We start from the raw sequence: 17445 nt of genomic DNA on the forward strand, positions 1-17445 counted from the left end.
ATCATGAATAAACCTCGTGCTAGCTTGTGTTTAGTCGAAGTCTCCTTTCTTCGTCTGATACTACAGAAGCCATATGTTTTCACCTTATAAGAAAGCAATTTTTATATTAACTTCATCTACATAGAGTCGGCAATTTTCGAATAAAAATCGCTGTTTCCCTTTTATTTTGATCATAGACAGGTAGTAATAATAATCCTTTATTCACTGTAATTACTAAAAATATTTACAAAATAATGATAAAATCCACAAAAATCGAAAAAAACATGAAAATGTCAAATAAAAATCTAAGAATAACTAACGGATACACGCTTCGTTTACGTTTGCTTCTTGAACTTTGAATAAGAAGATAATTAGAAAAAAAAGTAATAATAGTAATGTGAAGAATATTAAAAGTTTTAATCCTAAAAAATCTTGGGAGTTCGCTACCGATTCCAAAGCCCCTACTAATCCTGAATGTGAGGAATAGTAGAAGGTAGTAAAAGCTAGTTCCACTTTGATTCCCTATCACTATTCTTGTCTTTTTTGAAAAAAAAATGACCTCAAATACACGTACGAAATTTTGTAGAGCGGATAATTATTCTTCTTTTCTTTCCTTAGCCAAAATATCTTGGAAAAGAGGCCATTCAAAGTATCTCGATAAGTTCATATTATCAGGTTTAAATTACGCAGTCCATCAACATGCACCCGAAATGAATCAGTCTCTCAATTCTCGCTTACAGACTACTTAACAACCCAATAAAATAAGAAATAGGAATTCCAATGTGATCACTGAGCTTAGTTATAATTCAGTTACGAGATGAATCATTGATAAACTTATTGCTAATTCATGGCGACCGATAAAAATATTCCATACTATATTTGGCGCTTTTCATCCTCTAAACATGAAATATAAAGGTGATTTTTATTCCTTTGGAAAAGCTGAACAAAATCCCGACCGTTGCGCAAAGTATATATTATGTTCATGCATTTTTAATGTAAGGAAGAAAGAATGTACAATTTTTTTGGAATTTTCCTTCCTACAAAGAAAGTGCTTCTCTTTTCCCTTGTGGTGTTCTCCAACCTCTTCGGCAAGAATATTGATGACACATTGGAGGAAATAAATTGAAATCCTCGCGCTGGGAATAGTTATCCTTTTATCCATCACTCAGCTGATAATTTTACAAGCTGCATGCTTTTTGTTTGTGCTCTGATGTCATTTGAATTTTTCGTTTGATCGAGTTGATCGTTTTCCAAAATTCTCAACACTAATTTTCTTGACAATATAACGATGTTGGTAGAGGGAAATGAGATTTCGATGAATTGAATGAAGTGTTATCATGAATTGATTCAAGTTTTACTCATTTTGTTGTGTACTGGTTTTGACAGGGCGTAAAATGCACATCTAGAGCATAACTCACACATACTACGGTTAAAAACTGAAAGGAATCGAGTTGATTTTGTAGTGGAAAAATATTCTAGACATATTAGAAACTATATTGTGGCAAAGCACGTAGCATATTCATCAACAGGATCGACATCTGTACTGACTGTGTACATGTAGTTATCTCGCAATAAAAAAAAGGAAGGCTCGCCACCTCTAGATAAAAAGAGCTCGTAATAAAATAACTAGGTTCTTCATTGTTTGAAATTTATCTTAAATTCGAAAACCGTCACTATTCGTTCTTTTTGGCAAGAAAACAGCTACTTCCCTTTAAACAAGAGATGTTTCAATGTCTATATAAATATTCTAGCCATATTTTGCATAGTTTATGGTGCGAACGTAGAGAGAACCTATTTAAAAGTGTTTTTTAATCTTTAGATGAAGAAAAGCCGCAGAAATGTTAGGTTTGCGATTTTGTGGTTTAACCGGTCTCGTTCTTCTCAAAGTAAATCTGCTTAATATCATCATATATTGAAGATAGAAGGAGAAATTGCGCTTATATCACTCCACTGCATAACTTTGTAACTGACAACACATCATAAAAGAACTGACAGAAAAAAAGATCTGTATGCGTTGCGCGCTTTCTATATCACCTAAAAGACTAATTGATTCAGCAAGTTTTCAATTTCTCATCAGGACATAGATTTTTGAACAAGGCCTATGGAAAGACTCCACAAAATCGAAGAGTTGTAAACTCTTTTTTTTTTATGTCCGTTACTCTGTAAATATAACTGTTTATCGTTCACTGACTGACTTCTTCGTTTCTTTTTTCTCAGGTGTCATTTGACTTTCAAATTAACGTTTTACAAGGAATATGTTTCCCTTTCAGTAAAATTCGCATCTCTATTGTAAAATACCATTACAAAACATACACTCTTGTTTATTATTTCGAGGATAATACTACTATTTGTGTTTGTCGAAGAATTTAGACTCCTTTCTATGTCGATCAACTAGTCGATTAATTTGTTTAACTTTTTTCGTGTCCTTTGTTTCTCAAAAAAGGCACCTAACGATAACATAAAAATCACAAAAATAGAGAAAACAAACTAAAATGATCGAATTACAGAACTTCAGAAGCTAGAATAGTTTAGGATAAATATTGTGGTAACAAACATAACAAAAATGATGTCATCGAAAGGATCGCCACCTGTCAACATCTAGGAAGCTTATATCCTATCAACAAAAAAATTCTCTCTACTTTCAAATTTAACTTTTGTACCGTATAGTGAGCGAGAGAGATGAATTAAACTATTATGAAATAAGAACAGAAAGAAACGAAGCTCTTATGTTTAGTACCTGAATGTTGATTGTCCCTTTACTCTGAAAGAATCTGATCACATTTATCCGCATAAGCAGAAGACAATTAATTCACACAGAGGTAAAGGGTTTTACAGCTGTTTTAACTGTTGTTTTTAATAAATTGAGAGTTTTAGATAGACAAAAATTTCCATCACGTAATTTCTTAAGTCCACGTCTACCTCAAAAGAGGAACTGAAATAAGGTATATTTGTTTTTGTTTTGTTTTTTTTTTCTTCTCCCTTTTCTCTTTGAGCAGTTTTAAAAACTAATTTATATAATGTTGCGATGAACTGAATAGACTGACTAAATTATATGACTGACGTGACTATTCATCGGCAACCAACGCTTTTATTATTTCATAACAGTATTTGACTTTCAAATCCAAATTATGCCAAATTTTTTACCCTAAATACATTTTTTTTTATTTTCATGAACGCTGACTTACTTTTTTGAACCGAGAATTCAAAACTACGGATCTCATCTCAAAAACATTTTCATTTTCTTCTTTTATCAACTTCTCGAAAACGAAACTTATTTCCGCGATGTAATGTCCCTGGATTTAAAATGGCCTGTCAGTGGAAAGATAAATATGTTATTTACCGACTGGGAGGTTCTTAGAGTTTAAATATCCGTTAGAGGGCAGGATTTTCAAGTTTTCACCACAAGGACCTTCCCCAGCTGGTTGATAGTTTGCCATCACTTTCTCTTTTTTTCTCAGTTCGTGAAGGGGGGTATTTTACAATTTTGTGATCTGATCGGTTCTAGGAGCGGGCAATCCCGCTTCTTCCCTTACCGCCCAACCCCCCCCCCCTCCTCCCACACACCCACAAACCCACACACCCACACACCCACACACCCACACACCCACACACCCACACACCCACACACCCACACACGCTCACAGCGGGTGATATCCGTCAGGTGATGAGTTGTGTTATATGTAGATATCCATTTTTTGCTAGCGGGGGACAGCGTGTTTAAAGCCTTTCTCATAGATCACTACTACTAGGGTTGACCTTAGAGATGACTTATGTAAATTTTTACTCCTCAAATCATTTTCGTTGTTTGTGTAAAATTGGTTTCCAAACAAATTTGTTATCGCAAATGTATCATTGATTGGGTTATAACACTTGAAACGCCGTCTAAACACCATAGGCATTTTTCACTCCTTTGCAAAATGACTTGGAGAGGTATTTATTGGCATTTTAATTAATAATTCTCACGTTCAGTCATTTAATGCCTGGATTCTCCTAATTTTTTCGGTGAACAAAATTTAAGCATAGTTATGAGTTCTTCTAAACTAAACTTTCGGTAAGTTCTTTCAATTGGGGCTTCCACATCAGAAACCGAAAGAATTCAGTGAGCGAAAGCTGAATTAAATGCCCTCGTTTCTTGTAAAGTTATCTCTTCAGTTAACCATGGGAAGAGAGATAACATGTAGAAGCGCCATTACGAGCAAACGAACAAATTCTACTCACCGCGACTTTCCATGTCATTTAGTGAGTAGCATTACTTTTGAATAATCGTAAATAGAGGCGGACAATACTTTTCGATAGATCATTTGACTGGTTCTTAAGAAAATGTAGAGCAATCTTCGCTGTCTAAAGTAAGTGTGAAGTGTCAAAAGCAAGCCAAGTTCGTCTTGGGTTTGCTTTACTGCACTCTGTGATTGGTCCAGAAAACTCGCACCATCCTGTCAACCAATCAAATCTAAATTAAAAGCTAATCGCGACTTGGTCAGTCGCGTTTGCCCGCGCTTCAGGCAATGTACTTTAACCCTTTAACTCCCTGAAGTGATTACCAAGTAACTTCTCCCTCTAGTATTCATATATTATACAGCTAACAGGTAATGTGAACACTCAGACTCATCAGGTACAATTTATTTATTATTGTTTGAACACCTAATTCTCGTAATCAATTAACAAGGAAATGTGTAGTAGCTAGAGGGGAGAATTGACAATCAGATCTTGGGAGTTAAAGGGTTGATTGTCACCTTTATCAATCACTAACCGAGTTCTGGTTTCTACGCTGATTGCTCCAGAGTGGTCAACGAACTTCAAGCGTTGCGCATGGAAAGTTTCCCAAATTAGGGTACAAAATCGTGTCATAGTCAACTGATGCCGAGTAAGAGGCATACTGTGATATCATTTACGAATAACCTCATAAATAAAAAGGTTCACAGTTTTATTACTTCCTTTTATTTTTCTTGCTCGACTTTGTTTCAGGCTTTCCAGATTTCTTAGATGCCTTTCTATACAGATAGTACAAAATCACTCCAGCCAGGAGCGGCCAAAATCCTATTTGCAGCAGTAACTTTGGATCGAACAGCGACTTCCTCTTAATGGACATGAGCTCGGTGGTAAAAATTAGTACAGAGTCGGCTATGTGTGAATAAAGCAAAAATAAGAAAATGTTAGGATTTGCTGTTTATTCAGTAACGTAGAATGATATTAATATCATGATTAGCAGAAAGATTTCTTTCTAACCCCATACTATTCTAAAACAAATCAAAGTTGTAGTCCTAAAGGCAAAATATTGTTTCTGCCATTATTTTCTTTATCCATAAACTATCTGTATAATGAAGAATGGGGCTCTGCAGAAATCTTGCAAAGAGAGCAAAAAGGAAAGGCTTCTTAACCATTCCCATCTGTGTTATAACAAGAAATTCAAAAGAAATTTTTTTCCTATTTGGCTATTGCCATATGTCCAACAGTTATCTTGTTCATGATTGGTCAATGACTCATGCCCAATAAAATAGGTTATAGATTGCAACACAAGATTTACATATTACATGTGCTCTGAATTAAAGACAAACAAAAAATGTTAAGTTCTAAATATTTCAAAAAACTTTAAACCTGGTTGAAATGTCATAATTATTTTATCAAATTGCCATTACAAAGAAAATATGAGCATTTTCCAACTTGTTGTAAATTTCTTATTTTAAGTAATGTGTGCTGAGGACAAACAAAGAGATTTGAAAAATGAATTTTTTTGATAATATAGTAAATCAGAAACTCATACGAACCAATTCTGCATTTAATATAATTATATTATTGAAATGTTTTGGTCATCCAAGTTCAATTAAGAAAACTTCCCAAATATCACCTGTGTCATAAATTAGGACTTGCGCTTGCATTCAGACCATTTTCTGTACTTATACATGTAGGCCCCCTTAGTTCCTCCATGGTCATTGTTACAATCAATATTTACTTACGAGGAATGACATTCTGAATTCCACGAGCTCCGTACCCTAGGTGAGGAGGGATGATCAATTTTCTTTTTTCACTGCAAAAGAGAAAAAGCAGAATCATAGACTATTGAAAAATATCAGCCTGAGCACCACTTCTGTAAACTTGTTTGAGGGAGCCACAAAAATGATCAACCAAAAGGGTTTTTAACATATTTGTAGAGAATAAACAATGTGAAAAGGGGGATGAGAAAGGCAGTTAAGACAGTAAGGGGCTTTGAAGTCCAGAGGGAGTTTTACTTTTAAGTAACTCTTAAAAGAGTTGCCATGCCAATGTTGTTGTCAGTTATGCTTGCAAATAGCTTATTTCAAATGAATAGAACTTGGAAAATAGTATCCATCCATGGGCACAATTTTTTGCACCCCAACTTGTCACTTAGAAGTAAAATTTTAAGCAGGTATTTTTTTTTTCAGATGAGGAAATCCTGCTAAGCTAAGCCCCACTTTAGAAGAAGTACCCTCCTCGATAGCACTAATAGCTGATTACAAAAATCTGCTCATGATCAAAATTTTTTACTTCGTTGTTTTTTTTTATCTTATACTGTAGTATATATAGATGGTATATTTGGACCCAACATATTGACCAGCTCCCAGTTGGCTTGTTAGCTCAGTTGGTAGACTGCTACACCAGAGTCGCAGAGGTCATGGGTTCAAATCTCATATGGGCCTGAAATTTTTTTCAGGTCCTATTTTTAACTACTCGTTTCAGTAGTGTTCTTAGCTGCGAGGATCTCTTACATTCGTTTCTTCACCACAGTGCAAATAAATGAATTTCACATATCTAAAATCATTATACATACTGTAGTATTTCTAAAACTTACCCTATGCACATTCCTTTTATACCCATCTCCCAACCTGTAAAAAAAAATTACAGAAATAAGTGAAAAAGTTAAGGTGGCTATTACTTGTAAAGTGGTGAACTTTCTGTCACTGCAGTTCACATAAAATCACAATTCACAATTTGGGAAATCTTAACATCTCTAAAAGGGCTTTAAATGAGAGCTTTTAAGAAAAGTATTACCAACCAGGCAAAAGAAGAACTCATGTTGGAAGTCATTATTATTCATCACCTGGATGGTTTATTTGGACCCAACATATTGACCAGCTCCCAGTTGGCTTGTTAGCTCAGTTGGTAGAGCACTGCACTGGTATTGCAGAGGTCATGGGTTCAAATCCCATACAGGCCTGAATTTTTCTCAGGTCCCATTTTCAACTACTAGTTCAGTAGTGTTCTTAGCTGCAAGGATCTCCTAAATTTGTTTCTTCATCACAGTGCAAATATATGAATTTCATATATCTAAAATCACTATACAGTAATTATACTTTGGTTTTTATTTTTAATGATGCTCAGTCTACATTAGATATCACAAAAGGTAACCTCATATAATCAAATTCACCAGAGCACTTGACTGAGGACAGTGGTTCCTTTCTAGTTTAGCTTTTAATGTTTCCTCCTTATAATTTTTATACGTCACTATGTATGTATACATGACCAACAAAATGTCACATAGTTGTAAGTAAAACTTTAGTAGCTAAATAATTCACATATCCTGAGTCAAGAGAATACTTCATTTACATGAAATGAAGAATTGAGATATCTTAGCATCTCTAAAATGGTTTTAACTAAGAGCTTTTAAAAAAGAATCAGAAACCAGATAGTAAAAGAAGTCAAAATATTGCAATTAAAACAATTTTCATTTGACTAAGTATAAGTATTGACAGTAACTAAGTTTAATGTTATGGTTTCACTTCAAGTTTCTATGTGATTGGCCATGCAAGAACACTTGCTCCATATTCTCAACAAATCAGATTTTAAAAAAAACATATTGCCAGTCAAATGCTCACTTGAGTGTTCTCATGCTTTATATATTGTTGCTAAACTGTGTTCTCATCAGCTTATGATTTTAAATTTTTTATTTTTTTTGCTATAGAGAGCAGTTGACTGATAACTTTGGCTTAATGGCTTTATGAATCCAAAACTAAATCACCCTGATAGTATTGCAAAACAATCAACAAGGCCTGGAGTGAGTTACCTTTTATAACCTTCCCTTTGCCCAACTGGAACTCAAGTGGCTCCCTTCCTTTTGCCAGGGATGAGTCGAACATTTGTCCATTTTCCAGTGTACCCTAAAAGAGTTTATTGTCAAATTAAGGAAATTCAAACATTTGTGATAGCCACATCTTTAATAAGAATTGAGAAGAGGTTTTTACTTTTTGTTGTTGTTTACTTTGTGTTGTTGTTGTTGTTTTTTAATTTCATTTTGGCAGTTTATTTTTGTCTTTTTGTTTAGACAGTCTAATTTAAAATGATAATAGAAAGCTAAAGGGAGAGGATGCCAAATTCTATTTTCTAATAACAGCTTGGCACCCAAGTGATTAAAACAATTTTGGTTCAAATTTCTGGCTTGAAAAATGTAAGGATGTGAGAACATCCTTTCCTTATGAATTCACTGTAATGCTTTCAAGTAAGAAGCAGACAACATGAAAGTCATATATGTACATACTGTATAGTGAACAGACACAATGTCGCCATTATCTGCTTTGTCCTCACAGGTAGCAGGCATGTACTGAAATAGAAAGATCATATGATTTTATATAGAATACTTCATGGAAAATCTGTCCTTATGGTAATTACACACAAGTCAGCAGTTAAAATATTCAAGGACTGAGATTTCTGATATAAAACCAACAAGTGCAGAAAGATAATGATAACATATTTACTAGCTCTACTAGAAGCTTCTAAACTAGAAAAAGTTCAACTAGACTAATAAGTCTTCATTTTTGCATTCTTTCCTGATTAGTGTGAAAATTTCTATAATTTAAGAAATTAAATAACTGCATTCTGTGCAAACCCTAGAGGGAATTTAAGTAATGTCTTTAATACCTTGGATTTGATTTTGCCCCCTCACTTAATTATATTTACAATACTCATCTAATTTAACACAATTTATTTGATTACATCCATTGCCCACCAGTTTCCAAATTTGGCAATAAAATAGTTCATTGAAAAGAACACCAAAAGCCATCACAGATCAGAGGATATTCAGAATAGTGTGCAGACCATCTCTTCTAATGCTAAAATTATAGTGGCCCAAGTTGTTTTTTGTTTACAACTATTTTGAGAATATTCCTAACAAAATTTCAACACCATACTTTTAATGAAAAATCTAGTGAATGTTTTTTAATGAGACTGTAGGAACTTCCCCTCTCAACTCCATTTTGTTTGTCTTAATTCAACAATATATACACAGTCAGGTATTTTAACTACTCTTCAGAAATGCACAAATCATACTATTTCTCTGATACATATTACAATTAAAATCTTGTGCTTATTAGATTGGTATATGTATGAATACAATTCATTGTTACATTGTATGAGTTACGTTGTATGAATCACATGTGAACCATTGGGATCTATGCTTTTAAGTCCTTACAAATTATATTTCATGTAAACTAGAAGATCAAAGCCATGATATTAACCTAATCACTGCTGCCAGGAGACGAGATTTGTGATAAATTATTAATTTCTAGCATCACTTTAGACCACCTGTCGTGACACTCCTTCTAAAATAGCCCAGACTATTATGTAGTGTGCATCTATTTGAACAAAAAAAGCAAAAATGTTCTTAGTTATTTAATTTTCCACTTTTTCTCCATGTGGAGCGCTTGAAAAAATATTATTTTAAATATCGATGAAACAAATACCGCGGTAAAAGGACAAAAAAAAATATCGCGTGATATTTTAGTATCTTTCGCCTGCGAAGGACTAATCCTCTGGTAATTGTGAAGAAGAGCTCCCCAAAAAACCTGTCGGCCGACTGTCGGTCAACTGTCGGCCGACAGGTTACCGACAGCTAACCAACAGGTTACCGACAGGTTAAGAAAAAAGAAAAATTGTGTTAAAAACGAACAGTTAACGTGACATAACAATCCGTAATGGTGATGTATGACTCGACAGACTTCACCTACTTACCGATTGACGGCAAAGTTGAAAGTATGTAAAGAAACGTTTCTTCCAAAGTGTTGTTATCAGATGCGTATAGGATATATCACTTGCGTAATTTACAACACACCAGACAATCTAAGAATCGCATTGGAAGATAATTTAATCGAAAACTCGGCCAAAAACTCTGATAACCATAAGCTACGTATCAATACAAACACTTTCGTTCAAATCGCCCAACAATGCAACGCTGCCTCTTATGGTATGTTATGTATGTAACAATGATGTTTACCTTGTGCATTTGTGTTGCTAACATCGTCCTCTATCTTGCAGGTTTGGGATGAATTGCTATTTCCAATTTCAAGTTTAATAAATGATACAACTGTGAATCTTTTTACTCGTTATGTTAAGTAATAAATTACTATACGCAACAATTTGATAATTAGACTTGGATGCGTGATGCGATAATTGATTTTGGCGCGCGCCGCTAAAATCACGATTCTACGAGTGAAGTATCTTGTATATTTCACCACTCACAAAACGGCTCCTTTAGGAGCCACCAAATTTTGAAAGTCAATTGTCAACGTATTACACATGTTGGATGTTGTATCAAGCGAAAACCGAGAGAAAACATTAAGGTTTGTGTTAACGTTTCACGGACAAGCTACCGACAAGCTACCGACAGGTTACCGACACATTACCAACAGTCGGCCGACTGTCGGCCGACTGTCATTAAGGACCTGTCTTCTTATTAGCTTTTTGCTTGAAAACTTGTCAATATTCATAGTACAACACTCAAGGTGGTAGAGGGTTAGATATTAACTTTAACTGTTCAACTTATACACAAATCTAATACGTCAGTAGAGATGATGAAATTGAAATGCTGACTATCAAATAGCATAACAGCTGATCAGTAACAAAGTAGACCTTTAAGGGAATAATTAATGAGTATCGAAATACTCCAATGAAAGCAAGCTATAACCCACCAATAATTACAAACAAAGTTGCTACAAATAGTGACATATCAACTTTCGACCTCAACACCTGATGAAGGTGTTGATGGATTAAATAGATGTTGATCGATCAATTAGCCTGACTCTGACATCATGAGACAAACAGTTTAATGTTTGTTTACCAATACACAAATCATAATGTAATATAATTTTGTAAATAAAAACTAATAGGAAGTACATTTGGAAAATCTATTGGTTTTCATTTGAAGGACAGAAGCTAACAGAGAATCATCAACCTCTCACATAGTAAGTCAACAGTAGATGTAGTTATGTAGTATTAAACAGTATAATAGTTTGACCCTTTTACCCCTTAGACTGACCAACATCTAATTTATCCTTACAGTATCACCCCTGAATCAAACATTAAGGTCATGAGAATTAAATAATGATCAACAAATACCAGAGCTCTTGATTGTTAAGCAAAATCTCCATGTCAGCACCGTAGGAAATGTATAGAAAGCAGTACGGAGAATATGCACACTGATCTTTGGGTGTAAAGGGTTAATTATCTGGGTGAGGGGCTCCTCTGCCTTTTTACCTTCCACTTTTCTTATTTTTAAGTTACAGCCATTGAATATATGGTGGTAAGATGGTGACAACTTTGCTTTCCATAGTTTCATGTCTTTGCACCCAATTTGTTATTAACTTCCTTTGATAACTGCAAGGTGATTTTTAATGATAAATAATCGATCTTATATTCATCTGAAGGTGTTAGACTCCATATAAAAGTTAATGTACTTCTTTTCTTTGCAGAAGTCTGTAAGGAAAATGAAACTCACAAGATTCTACCTGAAGCAAAACATAGAACCCTTGGGCAGTTTATGCATATGCATTGGTAGTCTCCCAGTTGGCCTTGACACAAGCAAATACAAAATTTTGATTGGCAACATTCTAGGAGAAAGTAAGTTCTGTTTTGTTTGTTTTTTAGATGCTTCTAAACAAGTATCTTTGTTTTACGAGGGGCTAATGTACATTTCCTGAGTCCTTGTTCCCCTGACCATCTGCCATGTCCATTCAGCTATTTAAGAGTGACAGTGACCCTGGTAACAAGATTGACGACACCTTGGCGACCTAATATTTTACGCATTAAAATACTCAAAGGGAGGCTTTTGGTTGTTCTCATCTTTTTTCTTGTAATTGTTTTGTAGCCATGGAATTTTGTGAGGTGAAAAGTGTGTTTTCAAGTTGTGATGAGTTACAAGTAATCCAAGAGCTCAGTTCATGTATCTAATAATTAAGACACATTATTATATCACTGGCAGTGCCCATGGGAAGTATAAAGCGAATTCTGTGTTCTTTCTGTAGAGCATTTCCTAGAAGTACTTTAAAAAACAGATGAACTGAAAAAGACTGACTGGAATCAAGATTTCTGTTTCTTGCATATCGGTATTCTCTTCCTACAGTTAAGGAGTTATGCCTATTTTGATTTTTTTGTTATTCCCCTATAGCCTGGACTGTTCCCCCCTGGAAGCCAACCCCTTCTAGTACTGGTAAACTCCAAAAGTGGTGGCGGTCAGGGGGCAGACATGTTCACAGCTTTCCAGAGACTGCTCAACCCTAATCAAGTGTACAGCCTCTTAGAGGGAGGCCCATTATCAGGGTATGTTAAACTCGCTCCCCCTCCATATCGAGACGAATTCCCACCCGAATTTGTTGAGGTTACATGGAAGTTGTTTACTTAGTAAGAACTATTTCCTTAGACTCTTGTGTCCACGAGAATTGACCGAGGCCGAGCTAATCAAGCCATAGTGCAGATACGGCTGGGTGCAGAATCTTTCCAGTGCAGATTGCACCCTTTAAAGGGCGATACCCATATTTACATGAGATAACCCAATGTCTCCCCCCAAGCCTCGCTTTCAAGATGGAACAAACAAGGAAGTGGTAAAGATTGATGTAAAATTTTTAGCCCAAAAAAGGCATGGGGGTTAGTTTTCCCTATATGACGTCGTCTTGCAGAAGAGCGATTTATATTTTGTCGTATAGGTTGCTTCCCAAATTAATCATTTACAGCTACTGTATACTCAAAACTATAAGCCTTGTCTTCTTCTGTCAGCTTTGTCCCATCGTCTTTAAATCGCTGAATATCTAAAATATGAATCGATTTGTATCTTTGTTTCAGAGTTTATGCTTTCAGATCTATTTCTGATTTTCGTGTCTTGATCTGTGGTGGTGATGGCACAGTTGGCTGGGTGCTGTCATGTTTGGATGATGTTGTTCAAGAGATGAAGTGTAAGCTACCTGCATCAGCAGTTCTTCCTCTTGGCATTGGTAAGTGGATTTTTTCCGAAGTATTCGTGTTCCCCACGATTTGGAGCAAATTTATTTCCAGAGTCAAAAGTACCTTTGTACGTTTTGTTTTTCTGCGATATGTCATAGATTTCAAGACTCGTTCAACAAACTTGGTCAATGGGATGGAAATCTGAAACTAATCATGACTTAATCATTCGTGTTTTCAAGGCGATATAGACCCTGGAAAGTCATGCAGATTTTCCCTTTTTAGGCCTGAAAAGTTCGTAGTATTTGAAAGTAAATCAAATAGTATTGATTACTGAAAGTCTGGAACTCTATACGGTAATTATATGAGCATTTTCAAGTTACGATTGTAGCGTATTTTGAAAAGCTGCCGTTCGGGTGGTATAGCAAAGTGAAAAGAAAATGGGTGGGAAATTGAACGAGACTCTCGTATGAATGAATCTCTCTCGTGATTTCTATAGTAACAAGAGAATAAGTGGCAAATTGAATGAGATTCCCAGCTTATATGTATTCATCTCTCTAGTGATTTCCATAGTAGCTAGAAAATGAGTGGGAGATTGAACGAGATTCTCAACTTACAGGAGATGATCTCTTTCGTGTTCTCCATTGGGGAGGTGGTTACTCTGGTGGCGAGAGTCCTGTATCGCTTCTCATGGCCGTTGATCAGGCACACGAAGTGTTTCTTGATAGATGGTGTGTCATGTTTGATTCAGCGGACACTAACGACAGTGCGCTTGGCTCGATGGGAGGAAGAGAAGACAATCCTAGTATTTTTACCATGAATAATTACTTTGGCAGCGGAATTGGAACTGAGCTTTGTTTAGATTTTCATCTCCAGAGGGAGGAAGATAAATTCCATAGCAGGTGAGGATACAAAGGATTCAATATACAGGTTACAAAATTAGTTGTAGTGCCTTCGATCGAAGAAAAAGAGTGTTGATTGCGAAAGCCATTGGATGGTAACAAAGGTTCCATAGTCTTCTGAGATGTACTGTTGTTTCATCTTTACTGCGTTTAATGTACTCAAACTCCGGATAAATTTTAACTTCCGTTGAAAGCTCTTTTGAAAAGGGATAGGTTGAAAAAACCCCGACTTTGTGTTTTGCAATTTATTGTTAGTGCGGCTCTGTTGAATCTCTAATTCCCCCTTTTTTTTTTTGGTTTCTTTTTGTTTCAGGCTTCATAACAAAGGAGTTTACTTTAGAGCAGGTATAAAGAAAATGGTCAAAGGCTACTCGCGGACATTTACTCAAGAGGTCGAAATAGAGGTGATTAATCTGTAGGACGATGGTATTGAATGGCTGATCACAATAAAAGGGGTGTACCGCTGACTATAAGACCTCTTATTGCCTTTTTTTTACCCTGCAAGCGGGCTCATGTTTGGGTATCACCATACTGCCCCTTTTCGGGCACAGCCGCCTATTTTACCATCGACAGCTGCTTATGGAATAAGGTTATTGAAACCCCTGTATCAGAATTAACTTTCTTAGCATCGAGTGTTGGTCCAAATCATCATCGTCTGTCAGTTGTATTCAACTCTTAATGATTGCATGCGTATCGGTTGCACAATTTTTTATTTCATTCTCCAATCACACCTGAGCGTTTTGTTTTGGCGTTTTGCGGTGCTTGTTTGCCTTTCGTCCTCTTTAACTTTCTATGGACCAGTATCTTATTTACTTCCTTTTCGCTGCAGATTGATGGCAAAAAACTTGACTTACCAACACTAGAAGGAATTGTAATTCTGAACATAGGCAGGTAAGTAAAAGCTTGAAATTGAGGTCAATCAAATTAATTCGAATTAACTTTGCAGTGGTTAGATTTTCAATTTAATTGCAAGAAAATCGCTGCACATCGGCTTCAACAAGTAATTTTAAGCTGCACAGTTTTTATGCCCGGAGAAAGTATGATTCGTGTAGGTCAACATTATTTGTTTCATATAATTATGATCTGATTCCTTTACGGGAACGAACAACCTTTTAAAATTTGTCTCACTCACATCACGTGGCTTCGCAGCAGTCCCCAACTATTATCTGGGAGGCCCGGGTTCGATTCTAGTTAAAGTGAATTTTTAAGGCTTCTTTTCTGAGATTACTTTGATAGCAGCTGACCTGCGATTATCAATTCATTACTTGTAAAGTCTTTTATTCTTTTGTATAAATTTTGCGCTTTAACTTTTTTTTTAAATTTGTTTTCCGGCCAGTTGGGGAGCAGGCACAGATGCATGGGGACCAGACAAAGAAGATGTATGTAGTACTTCATGAATTTAGTGGTGATATCTGCTCATATTCTTAGCACCAAACAACTGATAAAATAACCGTGACACGTTGTCCCTAGAAGATGAGGTCTGGAAAAGACTCAGAGATTCAGCGCATTAGCTATAAAGAAGTCAATAAGTACGAAGAGTAGAATTGTCCAAACCGCCAATAGCGCGGGAAGTAGCAAATGACCAAACCACTGTTGGTTTTAGTTTTGCCCGTGATTGGTTCGTAGAGTGGCTTGAATTATCTGGACCAATCGCAAAGCGAAGTTAAACGAAATAAAGGCAATCCCAGATTCCTTTTCCACACACAATTGAAATTGCTTGAATCTTTTTGCAGGGTCATTCCCCAGCTTGTCACTGTGACGGTCTTGTCGAGGTGGTTGGACTTCAGGGAGTAATGCACCTAGTGAGTCAGAATCACCACCATCTTTACCCTTCACACCCTAACATCAGCAGGCATATGCACCATACTGTTCTCTCCAATCTGCTCCGCCAATTTTTTTCTACTAACTGCCACAATTTTTGTATCCTGCCTTTTCCTTTCTTTTTAAGTATTTGCATAGGAAACGTTTTTATTTAGCAATAAAAATGGTGCCTTAGTTCTTAATTGAGACGAATTCTTTATTAAAAGGGTCAGATTCAAAGTGGAATCAGGACTGGTATTCGGCTAGCACAGGGAGCCCAGGTATAGATGTCTGGTTGTAATCCAGTAAATAACATAATGAAGCCATAAGTTGATTATCCTCGTACTATTCTCTTGTTATTTCTGTTTTTCACGTTACTATGTTCTCACCAGTGGCGTAGCGTCATTTTTTTCTGCATATTTACTTTATAAAATCAGTTGATAAAAAAACTATCATGTAATACCACCCCTTCCCTTCCCTTCCCCCCTCCCCTCCCCCCCCACACCGACGCAGAACCACAGTTTCTTTAGAAATTTACCCTCTTCGTTCATCCGCTTCAATGCTTTTTTTTTAATTGATGACAATTATTTTTACTTCATTACAGATCAACATAAAATTAAAATCAGAGATGCCCGTACAAATAGATGGTGAACCTTGGATGCAGCCTCCTGGTAATGTGATTGTACGGCCCATACTAACACAGGTATTTACAGAAAACTGTGTAACGACGCTGTAAAAGATTACCGTTTGGGGAAAATGAAAGGCTTGTGATTGGACTCGCATATCTCAGTGTTAAAAATACACCTAGAACATTTCGAAAAATCAATTTAGTTCTATCTTTTTACCTGAGAAACTTTTTATTATTTTTTTTTTGTCAACATTTGCATCCAAGAATTCAATAAAACGTTTATAACCGGACGACTTTGGTTCGGAATTCTTTGAAGAATTACGAAAATATTACTAGAACCCAAACGGTCATCGAACACTTCTCGAAAATTTAATCGTAAGTTCACTAATTTTTTTCTTTAGGCGCTGATGCTATCGAAGAGGAAGGTTAAAATAAAAAACAAAAGAAGACCCACAAGTTCGTCTCGCCCTCCTGCAAGCCCCAGCGCAACAAGAACTATTTTTTATGATGATTAAACACTTACCCCGGGCTTATGGCAGCTTAATTAGAAACCATACTGGATATTTTTTCCAGCTCTGATTTATACTTAACTTGGTAATCTTGTAAAGTTTCATCTAGTTAAGTATTGCTTTAGCCGAGAAAATGTAATTCGAAATTGTAAAGGAAATTACTGTCATTTGCATCGCTTTGGGTATACGCTGTATTGTAAACAGTGCAGACTAAAATTCCATCTTTATAGTGCGTTAAATTGAACCAATTGTGAAACTCTACCAGCACGAAATGCATGCTGGTTGAGAAATCACACGAACATCACGTGCTCGTCATATAGGCTGAAACAAGGAGAGCGGCTCAGTCCTCACCATTCGAACCTCTTCAGTGTACATTACCATTCGTGCTATTGGAGTCAATTTCTAACACCGGCCATGATTTGTTTATCGAAGTGGTATATAATGATTCTGAACTAGTCTCGGCCACATT

At 35.9% G+C, this 17445-nt stretch overlaps 2 protein-coding genes and 1 non-coding gene across 4 annotated transcripts; 2 read left to right on the forward strand and 1 right to left on the reverse strand.

Moving 5' to 3' along the window:
* Nucleotides 1-4606: 4606 nt before the first annotated feature.
* Nucleotides 4607-10296, reverse strand: LOC136281201 (uncharacterized). Of its 2 annotated transcripts, XM_066167468.1 has the most exons (7): nucleotides 9940-10296; nucleotides 9447-9563; nucleotides 8471-8533; nucleotides 8000-8093; nucleotides 6788-6821; nucleotides 5934-6004; nucleotides 4607-5100 (listed from the first exon to the last, which is right to left on the reverse strand). In XM_066167468.1, the coding sequence occupies exons 3-7, from the start codon at nucleotides 8528-8530 to the stop codon at nucleotides 4907-4909; spliced, it is 453 nt and encodes a 150-aa protein (XP_066023565.1). In that variant the 5' UTR covers nucleotides 8531-8533; nucleotides 9447-9563; nucleotides 9940-10296; the 3' UTR covers nucleotides 4607-4906. The 2 variants fall into 2 exon arrangements, with proteins under 2 accessions (XP_066023565.1, XP_066023564.1); XM_066167467.1 differs by lacking the exon at nucleotides 9447-9563 and having other exon boundaries at nucleotides 9940-10291.
* On the forward strand, nucleotides 7081-7153 carry Trnat-ggu (transfer RNA threonine (anticodon GGU)). Its single transcript has one exon. It is a non-coding gene; the product is annotated as a tRNA-Thr (tRNA).
* A 1847-nt stretch (nucleotides 10297-12143) lies between the features above and the next one.
* Nucleotides 12144-16982, forward strand: LOC131785028 (diacylglycerol kinase theta-like). The gene is made up of 11 exons (XM_066166278.1): nucleotides 12144-12212; nucleotides 12371-12522; nucleotides 13042-13190; nucleotides 13757-14039; nucleotides 14353-14443; nucleotides 14869-14930; nucleotides 15376-15418; nucleotides 15773-15841; nucleotides 16067-16120; nucleotides 16444-16542; nucleotides 16869-16982. Exons 1-11 carry the CDS (start codon nucleotides 12144-12146, stop codon nucleotides 16980-16982), a joined length of 1185 nt encoding a protein of 394 aa, XP_066022375.1.
* The last annotated feature ends 463 nt before the right edge of the window (nucleotides 16983-17445 follow it).

Source organism: Pocillopora verrucosa, chromosome 5, assembly GCF_036669915.1.
Source record: "Pocillopora verrucosa isolate sample1 chromosome 5, ASM3666991v2, whole genome shotgun sequence".
Lineage (NCBI taxonomy): Eukaryota > Metazoa > Cnidaria > Anthozoa > Scleractinia > Pocilloporidae > Pocillopora > Pocillopora verrucosa.

Excerpts from the sequence above, each read along its gene's own strand:
- LOC136281201 (XM_066167468.1), bottom strand. The coding sequence starts at position 8,530 with ATGCCTGCTACCTGTGAGGACAAAGCAGATAATGGCGACATTGTGTCT. Across the intron at positions 6,822-7,999 it reads CAAAGGGAAGGTTATAAAAG|GTTGGGAGATGGGTATAAAA; the intron begins GTAACTCACTCC and ends TTTTTTTTACAG. Across the intron at positions 5,101-5,933 it reads AATTCAGAATGTCATTCCTC|CCGACTCTGTACTAATTTTT; the intron begins GTAAGTAAATAT and ends ATTCACACATAG.
- LOC131785028 (XM_066166278.1), top strand. The coding sequence starts at position 12,144 with ATGTATCTAATAATTAAGACACATTATTATATCACTGGCAGTGCCCAT. Across the intron at positions 13,191-13,756 it reads AGTTCTTCCTCTTGGCATTG|GAGATGATCTCTTTCGTGTT; the intron begins GTAAGTGGATTT and ends CTCAACTTACAG. Across the intron at positions 16,543-16,868 it reads TACGGCCCATACTAACACAG|GCGCTGATGCTATCGAAGAG; the intron begins GTATTTACAGAA and ends TTTTTTCTTTAG.